Here is a 16,573-nt window from a genome sequence, read left to right as displayed (position 1 = left end):
TCGGAAACATGTCAAATCATATTTAGTCCAGGCTAAATGATGAAAAATTCGTAGGCAGGTTGAAAGATTCGGGAGAACGAAATTAAACGGAGGGTGCCAGGAAAGAAATCGAACGACAATCCCATATATCGTACGGTATTTTCGCAAGGTTTCTGTTCCCGGGGATGTCAGACACTAAGTGTTTTCAAAACATCGATGCCGGACGTGTGGGAGGGTTACGTGGGGTTTGATCACGTTCTCGTTCGATTCTCTTGACACTTGCCATAAGGTTTTGTCGGGGTTGGTTGTATCCAATAGCAAATTGGAACCGACAAAGATTATTATGTTATCGACACCGTCGAAGTCTTTATAGAAAATTGGAGAAAGACGATTGTCCTGTGTGAATTTTGCCGAACGAAAACGCAGAATAATTAATCGGAGAATTTCCTGGTAAAGGGCGTGGTCGGTGCTAAGATTCCCTTAAAATGATGCAACAATGCCAGCGACAAAGCTCGCTTGTCTAGCAGAACGAATGGCGGTGTTCCACCGGCGCATTAACGTTATGCGATTGTTATGCAAAGGCGACGTTAAAAACGACGACGATTTCGCCCGGTTGGTTTCCGCCAGAATGTCGGTCAAGAGCGGACCATATGGGAAAACGGACCTCTTTTCACGTCCCCTTTTCTCCCCGTGAAGGTCGCTACCTTTCCCGAACTCTTTTCCAATTAATTAACCGCGTCGGTCTCTCTGCTGTTTACATAACTAACATCGAAAAAAAGGCGAGATGATTCCACGTTCTCTCGGAACCATTGATCGAAGGATTATTATTAACTTCGTAGCTAAGTGGCTTTCGAATCACGAATAAGATCTTCAAGGCAATTAGAAATATGTTTCTTTCGATTGTTTGTCGAGTTCAGAAGAAAGTGGACAATTTCCGGCGTTGTATGAATGACGAGTCAACTCGTTTGCGACACGCGTTACGCAGCCGTTTCTTTGCTCGGGATTGTCATAATCACCTTTGCACGAAATTCTTTATTGCACAGTGGTTTTTCTGGTCCTGTTTCGAAGAAGCGTGGACCATTTCGAAAGTGGTTTTTGATCGACGTAACAGCTGTTGCAAGAGTCGAGCGTGTTCTTATTAATCTGACTATACATCCTGCAAAATTTATTTAAAACATACTTCGTACCTAATTACATATAAAACTTGAATTCCATGGCGCCAGGAATTCTCTCTCGCTGCTCGCTAAATATCTCAGATGTAATTCCTCAGATAAAATGCAGGATGCTTGCTGGCTTTGTATTCACTCTCGTTGTAGAAACGACGTAGAGAAAAAATTCCGCGAAATTGCAACGTAGATCGGTATCGATCGTTGCATTCTTCCTTGTCCATGACATAAAGATTGTGATCCCGACCCCGTTCGTAGGTCAGGGGTCTTCGTCTCAGTTTGAAATGCTTAACTAGCGTTTACTTGGATCGTTAACAAACATTTACAAAAAAATGAAACGTCGCCGTTTTCCACGAGGCGAACACGTTACGAAAGGAATCCTTGGCTCGTGAGGAATAATAGGTTGTTGCCAAACCTTGGTCTAATCCATTTAACGGAAACGATCATTCAAAGAGCCGGCGTGAGGGGGCAGACCTTTTTCTTTCGCTTCTTACTGAGCCGGAACGCCTGGAAGTCGCTCGATCCTGAAGGAGGACCTTGCCGAGGTGAGAACGTGCTTTACGGCCAGTTTAAGTAGATAATGTCCATGGTCAGCTGGCGTGAAAGGATCATTAAGGAAAAGAGTACCTGTTACTCGAGTCATTCCGCGATCGTGGCGTCTTCGAGATTCACGGAGTCGTTCTTTCAACGCAATGGTGCCTTTTGCTATTTTCTTCTATGGAAGTTGTTAAAAATACAAGGAACTATTACCTAAGGCTAAGGATTATGAATAGAATTATGAATATTTCTCTTAAACATTTATCGCATCTGCCACGCTCGCTCAGGAAACCGATCTTCGAGCCTTTGATTCACGAGCGAGGATCGGCTTCCATTAATCAGATCGAGCAATGTGCAATTTCTCACTCGGGCTCGATCAGTCGCGCGTCGGTATTAATGTTTGTCGAAGCAATTACCGTTCAATGTTGATTGCGTCAGCACCAATTAAGGAAATTACTGCGGAGCGCGGTATAAAATTTGCATGGAAAATCCAGGGAAATTCATCGCGCTGAGGAATCCGTGAAACAAATGCGATCGGAACATTATTAGCGTTACCGAAATTGGCCAATTAATAGATCCGGGCGAAAATCATTTCCAGCGGCGTTTAAGACAATTTACTTTCTCGGAGGAAAGCTGTAGATCTTGATTAGCTGACGAGCACGGTCTTCGTTGGCGTTCCTGGAGACGGTGCAACAATTTACGATATGAATTATTGAACACAGTGTAAAATGCTGTTCGTAATAAATTCGGGAAGATGACCTATCGTTTCAGCATTTGGCGAGATGTACTTTGAAAAATGTAATTAGGAAAGCGGAGGACCCCCGTGACCGGGTTTATTGTAATATCTGAAACGCGATCCGCTGAAGACAGCGTTGAAAATAATAAAAGAGGAACAAAGTGAAAGTAGTTTCCCTTCCGCCGGTTAAAAGAAATACTAACAACTCGGAGCACGCGCCGCGTCAAACCTGGAAGAGGCCCAGGACTTGTCTCTGTTACGATTCTAACAGCCGTGAAACCGTGAAAGGTTGGCTCGTGACCGTAATGCAGAAGCGGACGGATTCCACGCTAAATGCTCGAACGCCGCGCCGGGTTTACGTTCACTATGCGTCGTCGCGACGCTGTTTAATATGGTGACTGCACTCGAAATGGCAGCGGGAACACTCGCGGAAAAAGGATCACACACTCCCACGCTAGGGCGTATCTGTTCGGCGTGGCGTCGCCAATTTCCGGTTCGCAACTCTGTGTCGCCACCCAGGTCGCAGTTTCCTTATTAGGCGTTAACAAGTTCGCGAAAATTAGTTCGAAAATGATCTTCCAACTTAATAGAACCATTTTCGATGCGCAAAATCCATTTAAATGGTCGAATAAGCTTCTGCAAACTGGATTACTGGAATTGGAATCGAATTTGCTCGCTCGAGATTAATTAATTATTTAATGCGTCCATTCAAAATGACGTTTCAATTAGAATTCGATGTACACGGGTATTAATAATATCATGAGAAATTTAATAACCAATGGAGAACGGATAACTGCGAAGCGTGAAGTGATCTAATCACGGGTCGCAATTGACCCACGCGCTGTAATAGGCTACAGTTTTTAGCCTCACCAACGCGCGCCGTATCTATTCTCCTAATCATAACTTCTTCTCTTTCTCTCGGTTGCTCTCCTCCTGTCACGCCTCTGTCAATCGGATACAGCCGTGATGCAACTCATTGTTTACGAGCGGCATTTCAATACAATCGTGTGAGAACTCCGGCTGGCAAAACGTGGGGAAGAAATGTCTTGGCGTATCCTTGGCACACCCCGATACATGAACACCATTTACGAACGTCGTGGGCCTTGCCAGAGTGAGGCCGCTTTTGGCGACGATTTGCTCTCGATTTTCTCTCGGCGAGAACTGCCCGGTAAAACATTTATTCAATCGACCTAGGCAATCAATCTCTTGTAATTTTCGAAATTTTAGTTCAGTGGTGATGCGAGAAATTGAAGACTTTTAACAGCGAAGATTAAAGGACGCTTTCCTAGAGAGTACCAAGATTTCATACATTTATGCGAGAAATGAGCAAATGCAATCTAAAACGCAATCTAAAAAGATACGAAAAAATAAGAGAACCAACTAGGGCCTTGAGGTACGATAGCGCAGCCCTGATGTCGGGATAAGCCGTATCAACCCTCTTTTCCTAGGTCACCGGACCAGAAGCAGCAGTTGCCCGGGACTTTCAACACCGGCGTTAGCATCGTCGAGAAGCGTTCAATGGTACACGAACGAAAGGATAAGATCGGCGAAGCGATTAGGCGGCGACGTTTACTTTGTTGCGTTTCTGTCGGGTGTTTCGCAAAGGCCGGGGGAAACGAAGCGTCCATCGAAGGTGGCTAGAGAGAACCAGGACAACTGGGAGAACAGATGCGCTTGTCATTCCGTGCTGGTCAAACCTGGGAGCACATAACCGAATAGCTGGGGAATAGTTGGTCGCATTTGGATTTCACGCACACGCGGTGCGGCGCGGCGTTCCGGGCCAGACGAGAGTGAAACTTCATCGGTTGAATAACCGTGTCGTAACTCAGAAGGAAGCTGCTGTTTTTCCTTCTACGGTTTCCCGTTGCCGGAATACAGTAGTGCTCGCTTAACGGGGTAAACTCGTATCCAGGATTGCAAGGGTGCCAACACCTGTTTTGTAAAATTCGTGCTGATCCCGTACACATACAATAACATATATGTAATAAGTAGGGATGGGAACAAGTACCTCGCAAACAGGTTCGAACCTTGATTGATGGAATTTGAAATCTCTATAAGTACTTCGAAAAAAAAATAGTACTCCCAAGTATACTCGAACCTTTGCCAGACAGTTTCGAACCCTTTACAAGTACCGTGGTAAACGTAAATAATATTATACTTGCAAGTATACACTCGAATCTTGGTCGAACAGTTTCGAAACTTTCGAAATTTGTATGAATATCGTTACGAATTTCCGTATTCTTGCACGCTCCCTGGCAACGTAAGGCTTTTTTTTTGTAAACACGCTGTGTAGATGATAGAGAAAACGGAGTCTCATAATTTTACATGCTTCTACCGATGATTGTAGTTTGGAATGTACTTTGCGACAAAAACTCTCTCTGATATATTATGTCGAACATTATCTAGGTGATGTCGAGAACAATCATTTGTATATGTTAAGGATGTTCTGGAGGTATATACAAACGCAACAAAATTTTTGAAAATTTCACAAGGTATAATTCTTACTAAATTAATGCAATTACCAAAGTTTGGGTTCGATTCACTGCACCGTTTAAGAATTATAGCAACTTAAAGTTTGCACATTTTAACACGTCTTCTTATGGAGAATTCATAAAATTCCACTTCAAACCCTATTTAAACCTTGAAAAAATACAACTAGAAACTCCAGTTTTTTTTGTATATGTAGTAAAAATTGTGTAATTAATTATGTTCAAAATTTATTAGGATTCACTAAACAGTTACAGAGTAAAAAAGTTATAAACTGCTACAAAACGTCTTTATCGTGTCGTCTCTCACTAGCATGGAAACGCGACAAGCACTGAATATAGCTACAGAGGGTACAGTATTCGCAAAAGTTTAATGCAAAATATACTCATGAATGGCTTTCATTGCCATGTATTGATGGATTTCGAATTTTTTGTACTTTTGTCTCCCACATTGTACCTCCAGAACATCCTTAACTGCATTATTGGATCCACGATTCAAAACATTAGCTTTTTCTAAAGATGAATCTATCCTTCCAGCTCGGGATGCCTTGACTAATATAGCCACTAATTATATTAATAATGATAATTCATCTACAACGTGTGATAGTTCACAGACGCAGATGTCCGAAAATCGGCACAATAGCGATTTATCAATTTGGTCATTCTTTGACAATGAAATAGCAATTACAAATAATACGATATCTATCTCATCGTCGGCTGTGTTAGAAGTGGAAAATTATCTAAAATCACAATATTTAGAACGCAAAGAACACCCGTTCTTATTTTGGCGTGAAAATTCAATCAAGTACCCATTTTATCAAAAATTGCACGTGACTATCTTTGCATAATGGCCACTTCTGTACCTTCAGAAAGAGTTTTTTCAAAAGCAGGGAATATCATGAATAAAAAAAAAAAGAAATAGGATAAAACCAAGTATTGTAAATGAAATATTATTCTTGAATAGTTACGAATTTAATAAAGAAAGTGCTCAAAACCTACTATGCGATTTTGTTTTCGAAGATTCGAGTACTACTTGTGAAAGTTTCGATTACTTTCAACACATCGAAGTACTTATAAGTATCTTTTCGAAACTTGTAAGTACTCATCTCGAGGTTCGATAACTACTTGTATACAATGAATACTTTTCAAGTATAATCATTGAAACTTTTATTGCTTTTAAGTAGTAATCGAAACCCATGAAATGAAACTTGGCTATTGAACTTGACTCGGATTCGTGAGTACATATTGAACTTGATCCCATCCCTAGTAATAAGAGTTTTGAGGACGATCGCGGCCTAGATTGATCTTTCATCTAGCACTTTTAAAGAGAATCTGCAAGATCCACCCCACTCTTTCCCTCACTTGACATCTAGAAGGTGACATCGAACGCACGATCTGGAAAGTGGACAATTGTTACGCACGCTCTCCTCTCGCATCTAATTAAAAGATAATTGAATGGTTGCGCAAGGTGACGCACGGTGGCGAAAGGGGACCAGAGTTGCGCAAATCGGAGAGTACGCGATAAAAACGAATCCTGTTACAACAGGCCGAAATTTACGAGCGATTTTGTGGCCCACTCGAGTCCGCGCAACTTCCGCTTGGATTATGCGAGAGCATCTCTCGAGTTCGAGTGTTGCAAGCCCGGGGTTAATGAGGGGTGGACGAGAATTCCCGTGCTCGACCGACGTGAAATTAGCCACTCCGTAGTTCCACTTTGTGGCTGCTGTGAATGGATTGCGAATTTTTATGCAAACCACCATTTTTCAAGATTAGTTTGTAAAACCTGGGGATGGAGGAAAATTTTATGCGTGCCGTTTCTGCTTGTAAATGTGTCTGGGCACAGAACCAAAAGAAATCCGCCGTTACATAAAATCCTTGAACATGCAGGACTTTCCATCGAAAATCCATTTACCTCTACTATCAATTACCCTCCCCGACGCCGCAATTAGCACCTGGAACGGTCATTTCCATCAGCGGATCGCTTCTGCCAATTCCCCCATGGATTGTTTCTAATTGCCGCAATGAATTTAGTCCCACGAGCCGGTCTGGAACTTGTGCAAGGTTCGATTACTGCTCGATCGTTGTCGATGGCGAAAAATGATGTAGAGGAAAGAGAGAGAGAAAGAAGACACGAGGACACACATTTCAGAAGAGAGAGAGAGAGAGAGAAAAGAAGAAGGGACGGTAAAACCGGGAAAAATGGAACGAGCCCAACCAGCCACGGTGATCCACGTGTTTACACGTTCCTGTTCCCACGTCTGTTGAAGCAGGACTTTGCAATCGCGTACTATCTCGCCTCATTATACTGGCTTTATCTGAAATCTCGCGAGACACGATTCTGCTTCCGCGCATGAAAATCTGTTGGACGCGACGTGTATGCACGGCCCGTGTTACGGCCGTTTTGTTATGAATTAGTATCCCGACGAACGGGATCAGATGATACGCTGCGAGAACAGATATAAAAGAGAGGCCCGCCGATTGTCTTTGCTGGGGGACGGTGAACATCGATGTTCCGTTTCGGGATTGAAATCGAGATCAAGGATCCGATTGCGGTTTGAGTTATAACTCGGAGAAAAATATCTTTTATAAGCTGTTCGATTCTTGCGCAATTCGATGTTCCGTAGTTGTGTTTTTAGGTTGAGGGAGAGCGAAAGAATCGAGTCTGGGGGTCTAGGTTGGATGTAATTGATATTTATGGTGGATTGATGCCACCAATCACACCGCGAGTGTTTATTTTGTTCGAGGTGCATTGCTGAATCAGTTAGTCACGCTCCGGGCAACAACGAATCGGCAGCTCGCATGGCTCTAAATGTCAGAAAAGTTCCGAAGCCACGAAAGGCGCGCGAGCTTGTCGTTCTCCACGACATCACGCGAAACGTCCGCTGGAAACATCGCGGACGTGGTGCGATCCGGTCGATCGTGTGCGGCTGGGAAAGTGCAGCCGAACGAACGAGGCTGCTTCCAGGCTGATTCCCAGAAAATGCCACACCCTGCGCAGCCTAGCACAGACACGACTCATGCGACTCATGCGACTAGCTCGCAAGGACGACATCGTTCCTTCCTCGAGCAAGAACCCGTCTCTCTGTGCCGGATGGATTTTTTCGCGTGAATCACGTTTTCACACGTCTCGCGGGAACGAACGGCGTTAAGCGGTTCGCTCCCCGTTGCGACGTCGCAATTTTCACGAAATTGAACGCGACACACTGTGAATCGCTGCTGGAGATTTTCTAGTCGTTCTCGACGGTACTTCTCTGTCACAGATTCATCGCAGACGTCCTTCGAACTGAGGGGATCAGCGCAGTTCCCAACTGAAATATAATTTGCGAAGAGTTGCTGACAGCAGCAAACAACGAGTCTGTTTTCCTTTAATTAATAGTTTCCCCGGACGGTTTTTTAAGTAATCCGAGGAAGCTTCGAGAAGGAAACAGGTTCCACCGGGTCCTCGATCGAACAACAAACGACCTACTTCCTCGAACGATGACTGTTCTAATCGTTGCGATGAAAAACGATGAACGGTTCAATGCCGATCGCAGGAAGGTTTAAGTCACTTCGAGGTAATCGCTAGGACTCGTGTGAACAGAAGAACTCGCTAGCTCCCAGTTCATTACGGATGCGATTCTGCGTGCAGAAACGTTTCTGCATAATTAACGGAGGGCTCGTGACGAAAGCTTATTCGGCTCGTGCCTCCTTTTGCGAGGAGAGTGCAAGCGAAGCTCGAAAAAGGAAAAGTGGGATGCAACGTTCATAGCTAGCGATAGAAAGTTTGATTAAAAATTTATTTGCAGGGGAGGCGACAGTTTTTCAGGAACAAGATTGATTTTTAATAATGGTAAATATGCGGAGGACATATAGGACTTTCTTTTTTCTTCATTTTTCGCTTTATAGGACGAGGTAGAGAAGGATGTGTTGTGACGTGCACTGTCTGGATGATGCATGCAACTTGTGATGCATAGGGTAACGAGATTGAATAATGCTGGGGATAATTTAAATTGTCTATCAACGCGCGGGATTATCTTAATTAGAAAGTGCAAGGCGGTGTCTATGGGAAGAGGGACACCCTTCTTTTGCTGCGCAGTAAATTGTATTATTGGATAAAATCGTAGTTATTCGATTATGCAGTGAGGTTATAGCTCTATTCGAATGGATATTTGACGCTTCGAAACGACTTTCAGCTAATTATCGAAATGTTTCCGCCATCTAATTAATCATTCTTCTGGATACGGAAATAGTGACGTAATTATATTGCTTCTTGGTTGGCTCAAACAAATCTCGCCTCCGCTAAATGGTGCTTGCGACGGTTCTCGATCGATTATTGATGTTTGAACGCTCGCTGGTGTTTATTAACTGACAAGCTTCCCTTTGCAACGGAACGAATTGATTTTAATTGGCAACGAAGCGTGGAGAACGTTGCAAATGAAAAACATTGTGGAGAGCGTTTTCGAATCGAGTATTTCTGGGCGAAAATTAATTCTACAGTTTTATGCGATAGACAGACACGTCACGTTGATAATTTTCATGTACGCGTGTAGAAGCAGGGCGGTATGTAAAATAGAGAAATTGATCTATATGTAAAATAGAAAAATGAATTTGTATGTTAAAGAGAAAGGTAGATTTATATGTAAAATACAAAAACTGACATTGCACGAAGTAAAAAAGGAAATAGTCTGTGCACTAAATAAAAAGAGGCCAGCTCACAGGAGAAGCAGAAAAAATTAATCAACACAGGATTCCCTAGGAAATCGATCCTGAACCGATACGTCATGTCACTGTCCGCACAATACGAAGCTATACTACTGCGTCGGCCCCAGTCCTTCAGCAGTGTCACTCTCCTTTCAACCCCATTCTGCTCTGTGGCACAACAAACTGGCTTCCCTTTCACCCAGGGATTGGAAATCTTCTAACTATATACCGTGAATTTTTATGCAAAATAAAAATTGTCTGTATTCGTTGCGAGATACACGAATTTCATAGACGTCTATTTCCTGTCTTCATCATTTTGACAAGAAAGACAACAGTGAACAATACTTTTAAATTCATTAATGATTTTCAGTATTTTGCGTTGGGAATTCGCAGATTCTTTTTACAAGAATATGGGATGAGTGTCACTTTTAAACCCCATTTCGATTGACATTCGTTCGATCGCCCTCGATCCCGCCGCGCCGTATCTCCGTCTCCCAGTGTCGTATCCCCGGATCTCGACTCCATGCACACGCAACATTACCTTCCTGCCACTTTCCCTCGTGTATGGCAGTGTATCCTCGCGTCTAGGCTTGATCGCTCGAGCGAGCGCTGCAATCGCGCGCGGTCAAGAACAACCGAGGGGCCAACCAAGCTTATTAATAGCGAAGATTTACGTCAGCGAATGACGCGACGGTTGCCGGATTCCCGAGGAAATGGACGACGATTAATGTCAAGGAACACCTCGTCCGATTGTGATCCCGATTGCGATCTACGAGAGCAGACCGATCGGCCGTATCGCTCCCTAAAAGGGGGGAGTTTCGAAGGTTTCTTTAACGGGGGAGGGTGCTGCTTTAATGTTATTGGAAATCTTACGGATACCCTGTTTCTTTGGGGTTCGATGCCTGTTTGTAAAATTCGTGCTGATCCGTACACATGTCATCTGATCCTAGTATTAAAATACAAAATTCAAATGGATTCAAATAAAGCGAAGTGCAGAATACTATAACCATTCATCCGGAATAACAATACAAACCTCGAAAAGAATTTTATTTCACACTGGCTCATAGTGGGCTGGATCGAGAAATTTAGTGACATTTTTTTATAACTTTTGAACCATAAGAGATATCGGGATGAAATTTGCACTAAAATTCATTTAAAAACTAGTCAATTTTAACTGTAGACAAATACAATTTTTTTTATTTGGTTAAACAATAAGTTTTAATTAATTTTCATTGATATTTTTTGTTAAAGTAAAATTTTTTAAGTATAATCTTCCAAACTATTTGTTACTTGCTGAATATGTATTTTCTATTTACATTTCATACATGTAATGTTTTATGGAATACGTAAAATATAAATTCGAGAAATCTTTTTATGATCAACGCATACAAAATGTACCGAGGAGGTAAAAACGCCTCACAAGCGTGTCAAAAGACATTTCTTATAATAATTTATAATAATTATAAATAATTTTTCCAATTTAATTGTTTTAAAATCATGTCCATTCTATATATTACAACCTTTGTTATTTCGTATTATTTCATGTATGTGTAATGTGTTTATAAAAGATAAAAATATAACAAATATAAAAGATTAGCCAATTAATCTTAGCAAAACGTTTTTAAATTGATGTTAATAGGTAAACATTTGGTCAAGTCGTTTAGTTTAATTAATTATTAAATCTGCAGCTTCTGGATATCTGCAGGCATAAAACTGAGATTAAAATTATTACATTCAACGAATATTGTCAGATATAAAATGTAATCTGATTAACATACCACTTTATCTGCATAGATAAAGTAGCATAAACATCTCGCGTCTCGTTAATCTAAACAGTTCGCTAGAAGAGTCTCTTAATTGTTAACTATGATTCAATGGCAGATATACTTACCCAAAAACAGTGATACTCACTAAGAAAAACCGAGAAACTCTTAGTCCAGTTAAATTATTACCGTTCATTATATTTTTAACAATAAAATTAATAGGTTACTTATATTATTGTTAAAAATTACACACTTGTTTTAGGTAGGTATGAACTTTTAATGCAATTGCAAAAATATTCATATTTGGATGGTATTTAATTACTTATGTAGTACTACATCAATCCGGATATGATTTTTGTGGGGATATGTAGAGGAAGGTCTAATGTGAAAATGATCTAATTTGTCCGATTAGGTCCAATTAGGTCCATTAAAAGATATACCTTACAAATTCTAAGAAAGTATATAGATTTTATTCATTTAATTAAATATTAATTTTTAATACATTGCGAGAAACCATCCTCAACTAACAGCATTTATTGTTACCCCAAAGGACTGTTCTTCATTTACACAAAAGAGGCAAAAGAAATATTAAATAGGGTAATCAGGACAGCTCGATGAAAAGAAACAATTTTTGGCTGAAAAATACTGCATCCCAAATGTCTATCTTTGTGAATTTATATTGACTACAGTTTTTGTGGACAAACATTAATTTTTTTAGCTTCGATGTTGATGGACACTTAGGAAGCAATACAAATTTATTAGAAATCGATATGAGAAAGTCAACTTTTTCATGAAATGTCAGCAAATTTCTCGATCCAGCCCACTGTGTGGCTTGGAAATGCTCCGTAATGCGAACATGAGATTAGCATAAGCATCCGTAGTTCATCGATCACGCATCTCGCACTCGGGTCCTCTGCTAGCTTGATTGGCGCGTTCTTTCCGCGATCAACAAACAGGAAGCTTGCCATAGTTCCCTAATTCAGCCGTAGGAACGTGTAAATTAAAAGCCGGCGAAGAAACCAGGGAAAGCGTCCCGCAGGAATCCGTTTTATCGATGCCGTATCCCGGGGGAAGGTTCGGGGTCCGCCGAATTCCGTTGTAACGAGGGTCAATACATTAATCTTCATCCCCTTTATCGACGAACGTGAGCGTTCGGTGCCGGAAGTAGCTGAAGAACGATCGAACGAACGACGACGACATTCGAAGAGTGAGAGAGAAGGAGAACTCTCGCTGTTTACAAGCGTAAATTCGAATAATAGTATCTAGATTATTCGTATTTTTAGTGAGAACGGTATTTATCTCGCGCAATTGACTTTCCCAGTTCGGTGGAACGAGCTCCTTGGCGTGATTAGCATGTGCTCTTTAACCGTGACGCGGTCAGCGAAGCCTCCGACAGTTTCGAGAGTAGACTATTAGCATGATAATGCTGCCGCATGAAGAGAAACAGCCAAGGCGGTCGCGTTTCGTGCCTGGCCGGGTTGTTTTGTATACGCGGGCCCGCGTATGGCTGCTGTCTTGCATCTCCTCTCGTTTTCATTCCATATTCATGTTCCGTTGTCCGATGATTGCAGAGGCTGTGGCTGTCCGGGAACGCGAAGGAAGTGATCGGGCCTGTCCGAGTGGTGCATCGATATGTCAACATGCCGGAACAGACCGCCGAATTCTACAACGAGACCACCAACAGGGTCGAAGAGGTGAGACACGAACTTTTTCTCAACACGTTAACCCTTTGCCCTACTGAACAGAGTCTAATAAATATGTGTGCTATTAATTTCCTTTTAACCGAAAGAAGCTTCTACTTTGGTTTTGTTAACGTACAGCTATTGCAGAATATAGTAGGCATACAATAGATACAAATTACAAACTACAAACAAGTTCTAATCACTAAAACCGTAAAATAAATCGTAGGGCAAGGGGTTAATGGCACCATTGTCTCTGCGTAGGGGCCTATAATTCATGTACAATCGATTTCTTCTTTCCACTCACAGGTCCACGGCTGTCTACCCGCAATGGGATACAGTTTCGCGGCAGGAACGATCGATGGACCTGGATCGTTCGCGTTCGAGCAAGGCACGACCACCGCCAATCCGCTGTGGAACGCGGTTAGAAACTTATTGGCGGTCCCCACGCAGGAGGATATCAAGTGTCACGGCGCGAAACCGATTTTGCTAGCCACTGGACGTGTAAGTTCCGTGGAAAAAAGTTTTCTCTTAATCCCAAACCCTTGGACACACTCGGAATAAATCATCTATTCAAATCTGCTACGATATATCCTCTTCTCTGAAAAGATTCCCCTAGTTGGAATTTAGTTAATGTTCTTGCAGAATTTTCTTTCGACGAATTCCTAACTTCTGAACCAGTCATTTTGATTGATGGCTTTCCGGGGCATTTTTCAGATGACACTACCATATGAATGGCAGCCGAGTGTGGTGGCGACGCAGGTCGCTCTGATCGGTAGCGTAGTCATCGCCGGTGTGCCAGGAGAGTTCACAACAATGTCCGGAAGAAGGTTGCGAGAGGCTATCAAAACAGTCATGAACGAAGCGTCCGACGACGAAACCTCCGTCATAGTCGCCGGCCTCTGTAATACATACAGCGATTACATCACCACGCCGGAGGAATATCAAGTAAAATACAGAATCGCTTTTTATTTCCCTCGCGCCGGATTTCAGCCATTTTCTTCGCATTATGATCGATTAGGGGGTTAACGCACTGTGAACTGAAACAGAGAAAAGAAGAGACGCGTTAGACATTTATGGTCACGGATCTGCGATCAGAAAATATATATTTATATTTTTTTAAATTAGTGTGTTTCCTCGCGCCGGATTTCAGCCATTTTCTTCGCATTATGATCGATTAGGGGGTTAACGCACTGTGAACTGAAACAGAGAAAAGAAGAGACGCGTTAGACATTTATGGTCACGGATCTGCGATCAGAAAATATATATTTATATTTTTTTAAATTAGTGTGTTTCCTCGCTAGAATTTTTATTCGTTGTATAATTTAAATCTCCAGGTTTTCCACGACTCCAAACTCGTCGAGCTAGCTCTCCAAAATTACTGCGTTTGCTTGCTACGATTTTCCATTTAAATTTCCGGATTTATTCCGACCGTAAAATCGCTATGAATATCTGCAACATTTTTATGCTTGAGTGCTGCAATCTTTTTACAATTGTGTACAATATTTTGCAGATTCAGAGGTACGAGGGTGCTTCCACGATATATGGGCCGCACACTCTCACCATCTACTTGAAACAATTCACTGAGCTGGCGACTGCTGTTGTTCTTGTGAGTACCATGTTTTATAATTTTTAACTTGTTCAATTTCAGTAGGTTTCGTTTTTATTCGATGCTTAAATTTCTCGTTTATCTTCTTTCTCAGAAAAAGAATGTGGAGCCCGGCCCCTCGCCCCCCGATTTAGGAAAAAAGAATCTGCTCACGTTCGTGACACCCGTTCTTTACGACACGCCGAAATGGGGCCGGAATTTTGGCGATTGTGTCAAGCAGCCGCAGAAACTAGCGAAACCCGGTGACACAGTCACAGCTGTTTTCGTGAGTATCGACCGATATAGGTTTTCCCTTTATCTTGGAACACTCGCGGGACGACGACCGTGACCCGCAGCGTTACCGTCGACCCACGTTATGCAAACCCACTCACCTAATTCCGGTTATCGGGAGATTCGATTCGGCTCGATGCGCATTTCTGTTTCGACCATGCAAATGAGCCGAAAGGGAAAAAAAAGGATAGCAAAGCGAAATTCTATTTTGGTCTATTTAGTGAGTAAATATTCGCGTCCGTTTTGAGCAGATTTCCGGTCACCCGCGCAACAATTTGATGACGGAGAACACGTTCCTGACGGTCGAGAGGCTGACGAACGACGAAGTGTGGGTGCCCGTTGCAACAGATGCCAACTGGGAAACCAGGTACGTAAATTCCGTCGTTTATAATGCAATTTATATTCATGATATTTCCTGACCGAGTACGTTCATGCAAATGTCAAAACGGTTTTGTTCTGCGACAGTGAGAAGAATCATCTAAAAATATTTGAACAGAGTCAGGTTAATTATAGATGAAATCCGATCAATACCAAAAATAATGTTTTCTCACAATTGATATTGGTTGTAACGTAAAAATCTGTCCTTTCGGAGTAATGATATAATGAATGAATATTGAAGTAAATATTGATGCCATCGACACAGATTCGAATGGAAGAGGACGTCGGTAGTTCTCGGCTCGAGTCAGGTGACAATTACGTGGCAAATCCCGGAGGACATCAACCAGGGTGAATATCGAATTAGGCACAACGGATACTATCGCTACATCCTCGGCGGCATCTTTCCATACTACGGTGTATCGAACCATATCCAGGTAAATTAAAGATCTTCCGTAATCTGCTTGCACCCTATCTCTATTCCCAAAATGATGTTCCATCAATATTTATTGCTATACTGTCTACGAAATATGCTGATTGCTGACGAACATTATTTCTGGAAGACATAATATAGATCACTTACATATTTATTATACAATTTCGAGTGAAGTCTCTATTTGAAAAATTGAATGGTCCGAGCCCGTGGAATTTAGTCTAATAAATTTATTCATATGGAAATGTTCTGCTTAGTATACATTGCGTAGACGTGTGTAACATGTTAGGCGGAATCAAGTTTGGTTTAAACTCAATTGTCGGATCTACCATTTGACGTTTCAATCCAAGACAAGTTCGTCGTTAGAGAACATAGCCAGTTAATGAGGTTAAATGTCTTCTGTGCTAACATTTTCTCTGTGCTGGTATTTCCACTGTTTCATTTCTAATGTTCTTTAGTAACAACGCGGGGAAAGTAACTTTCTGCGAACTTTGTAACAGCATAAACTCCACTGTACGTTTAAGAAGTTTCATTTTCATTTACAAATCTTTCCAGGTGGTAAATCCCGAGCTGAGTAATATCGGACGACGGTTTTTCGAATAACCGCGATGCTTTGAAAGCCAAGCTAGATGCTTACGCTTAATTCCTTGCTGGATTAGGATTGATTCAGCCGCGAAGGCCATACAATAAGGGTGTGAACCACGCAGGCTATCTACTGTACAGTGTTGTATATTGATCTCCTTGTAACTTTTTCGATCCAGCGATCGAATTCGATGGCGTATTTTTTTTCCACGAAAAATATGTTCACAAGAATTGTGATTATACGTTAAAATAATAAATAGTAACCTATTAAACCCATT

The 16,573-nt window shown here is 41.9% G+C and overlaps 1 protein-coding gene across 3 annotated transcripts in view; it reads left to right on the top strand.

The window, feature by feature from the left end:
- The window catches only part of Cdase (neutral ceramidase), a 37,282-nt gene extending 20,712 nt beyond the window's left edge, over window positions 1-16,570 (top strand). For all 3 annotated transcript variants that reach the window (XM_076437817.1, XM_076437816.1, XM_076437818.1), the window contains exons 8-15: window positions 12,919-13,041; window positions 13,336-13,530; window positions 13,744-13,974; window positions 14,540-14,635; window positions 14,730-14,900; window positions 15,157-15,272; window positions 15,549-15,717; window positions 16,269-16,570. In XM_076437817.1, the coding sequence (XP_076293932.1) occupies window positions 12,919-13,041; window positions 13,336-13,530; window positions 13,744-13,974; window positions 14,540-14,635; window positions 14,730-14,900; window positions 15,157-15,272; window positions 15,549-15,717; window positions 16,269-16,316 (1,149 nt within the window). In that variant the 3' untranslated portion in view covers window positions 16,317-16,570. The remainder of the gene's footprint in view (window positions 1-12,918; window positions 13,042-13,335; window positions 13,531-13,743; window positions 13,975-14,539; window positions 14,636-14,729; window positions 14,901-15,156; window positions 15,273-15,548; window positions 15,718-16,268) is intronic.
- Window positions 16,571-16,573: the final 3 nt, after the last annotated feature.

Source organism: Lasioglossum baleicum, chromosome 14, assembly GCF_051020765.1.
Source record: "Lasioglossum baleicum chromosome 14, iyLasBale1, whole genome shotgun sequence".
Taxonomy (NCBI): Eukaryota; Metazoa; Arthropoda; class Insecta; order Hymenoptera; family Halictidae; genus Lasioglossum; species Lasioglossum baleicum.
This window is presented reverse-complemented; position numbering and strand designations above follow the sequence as displayed.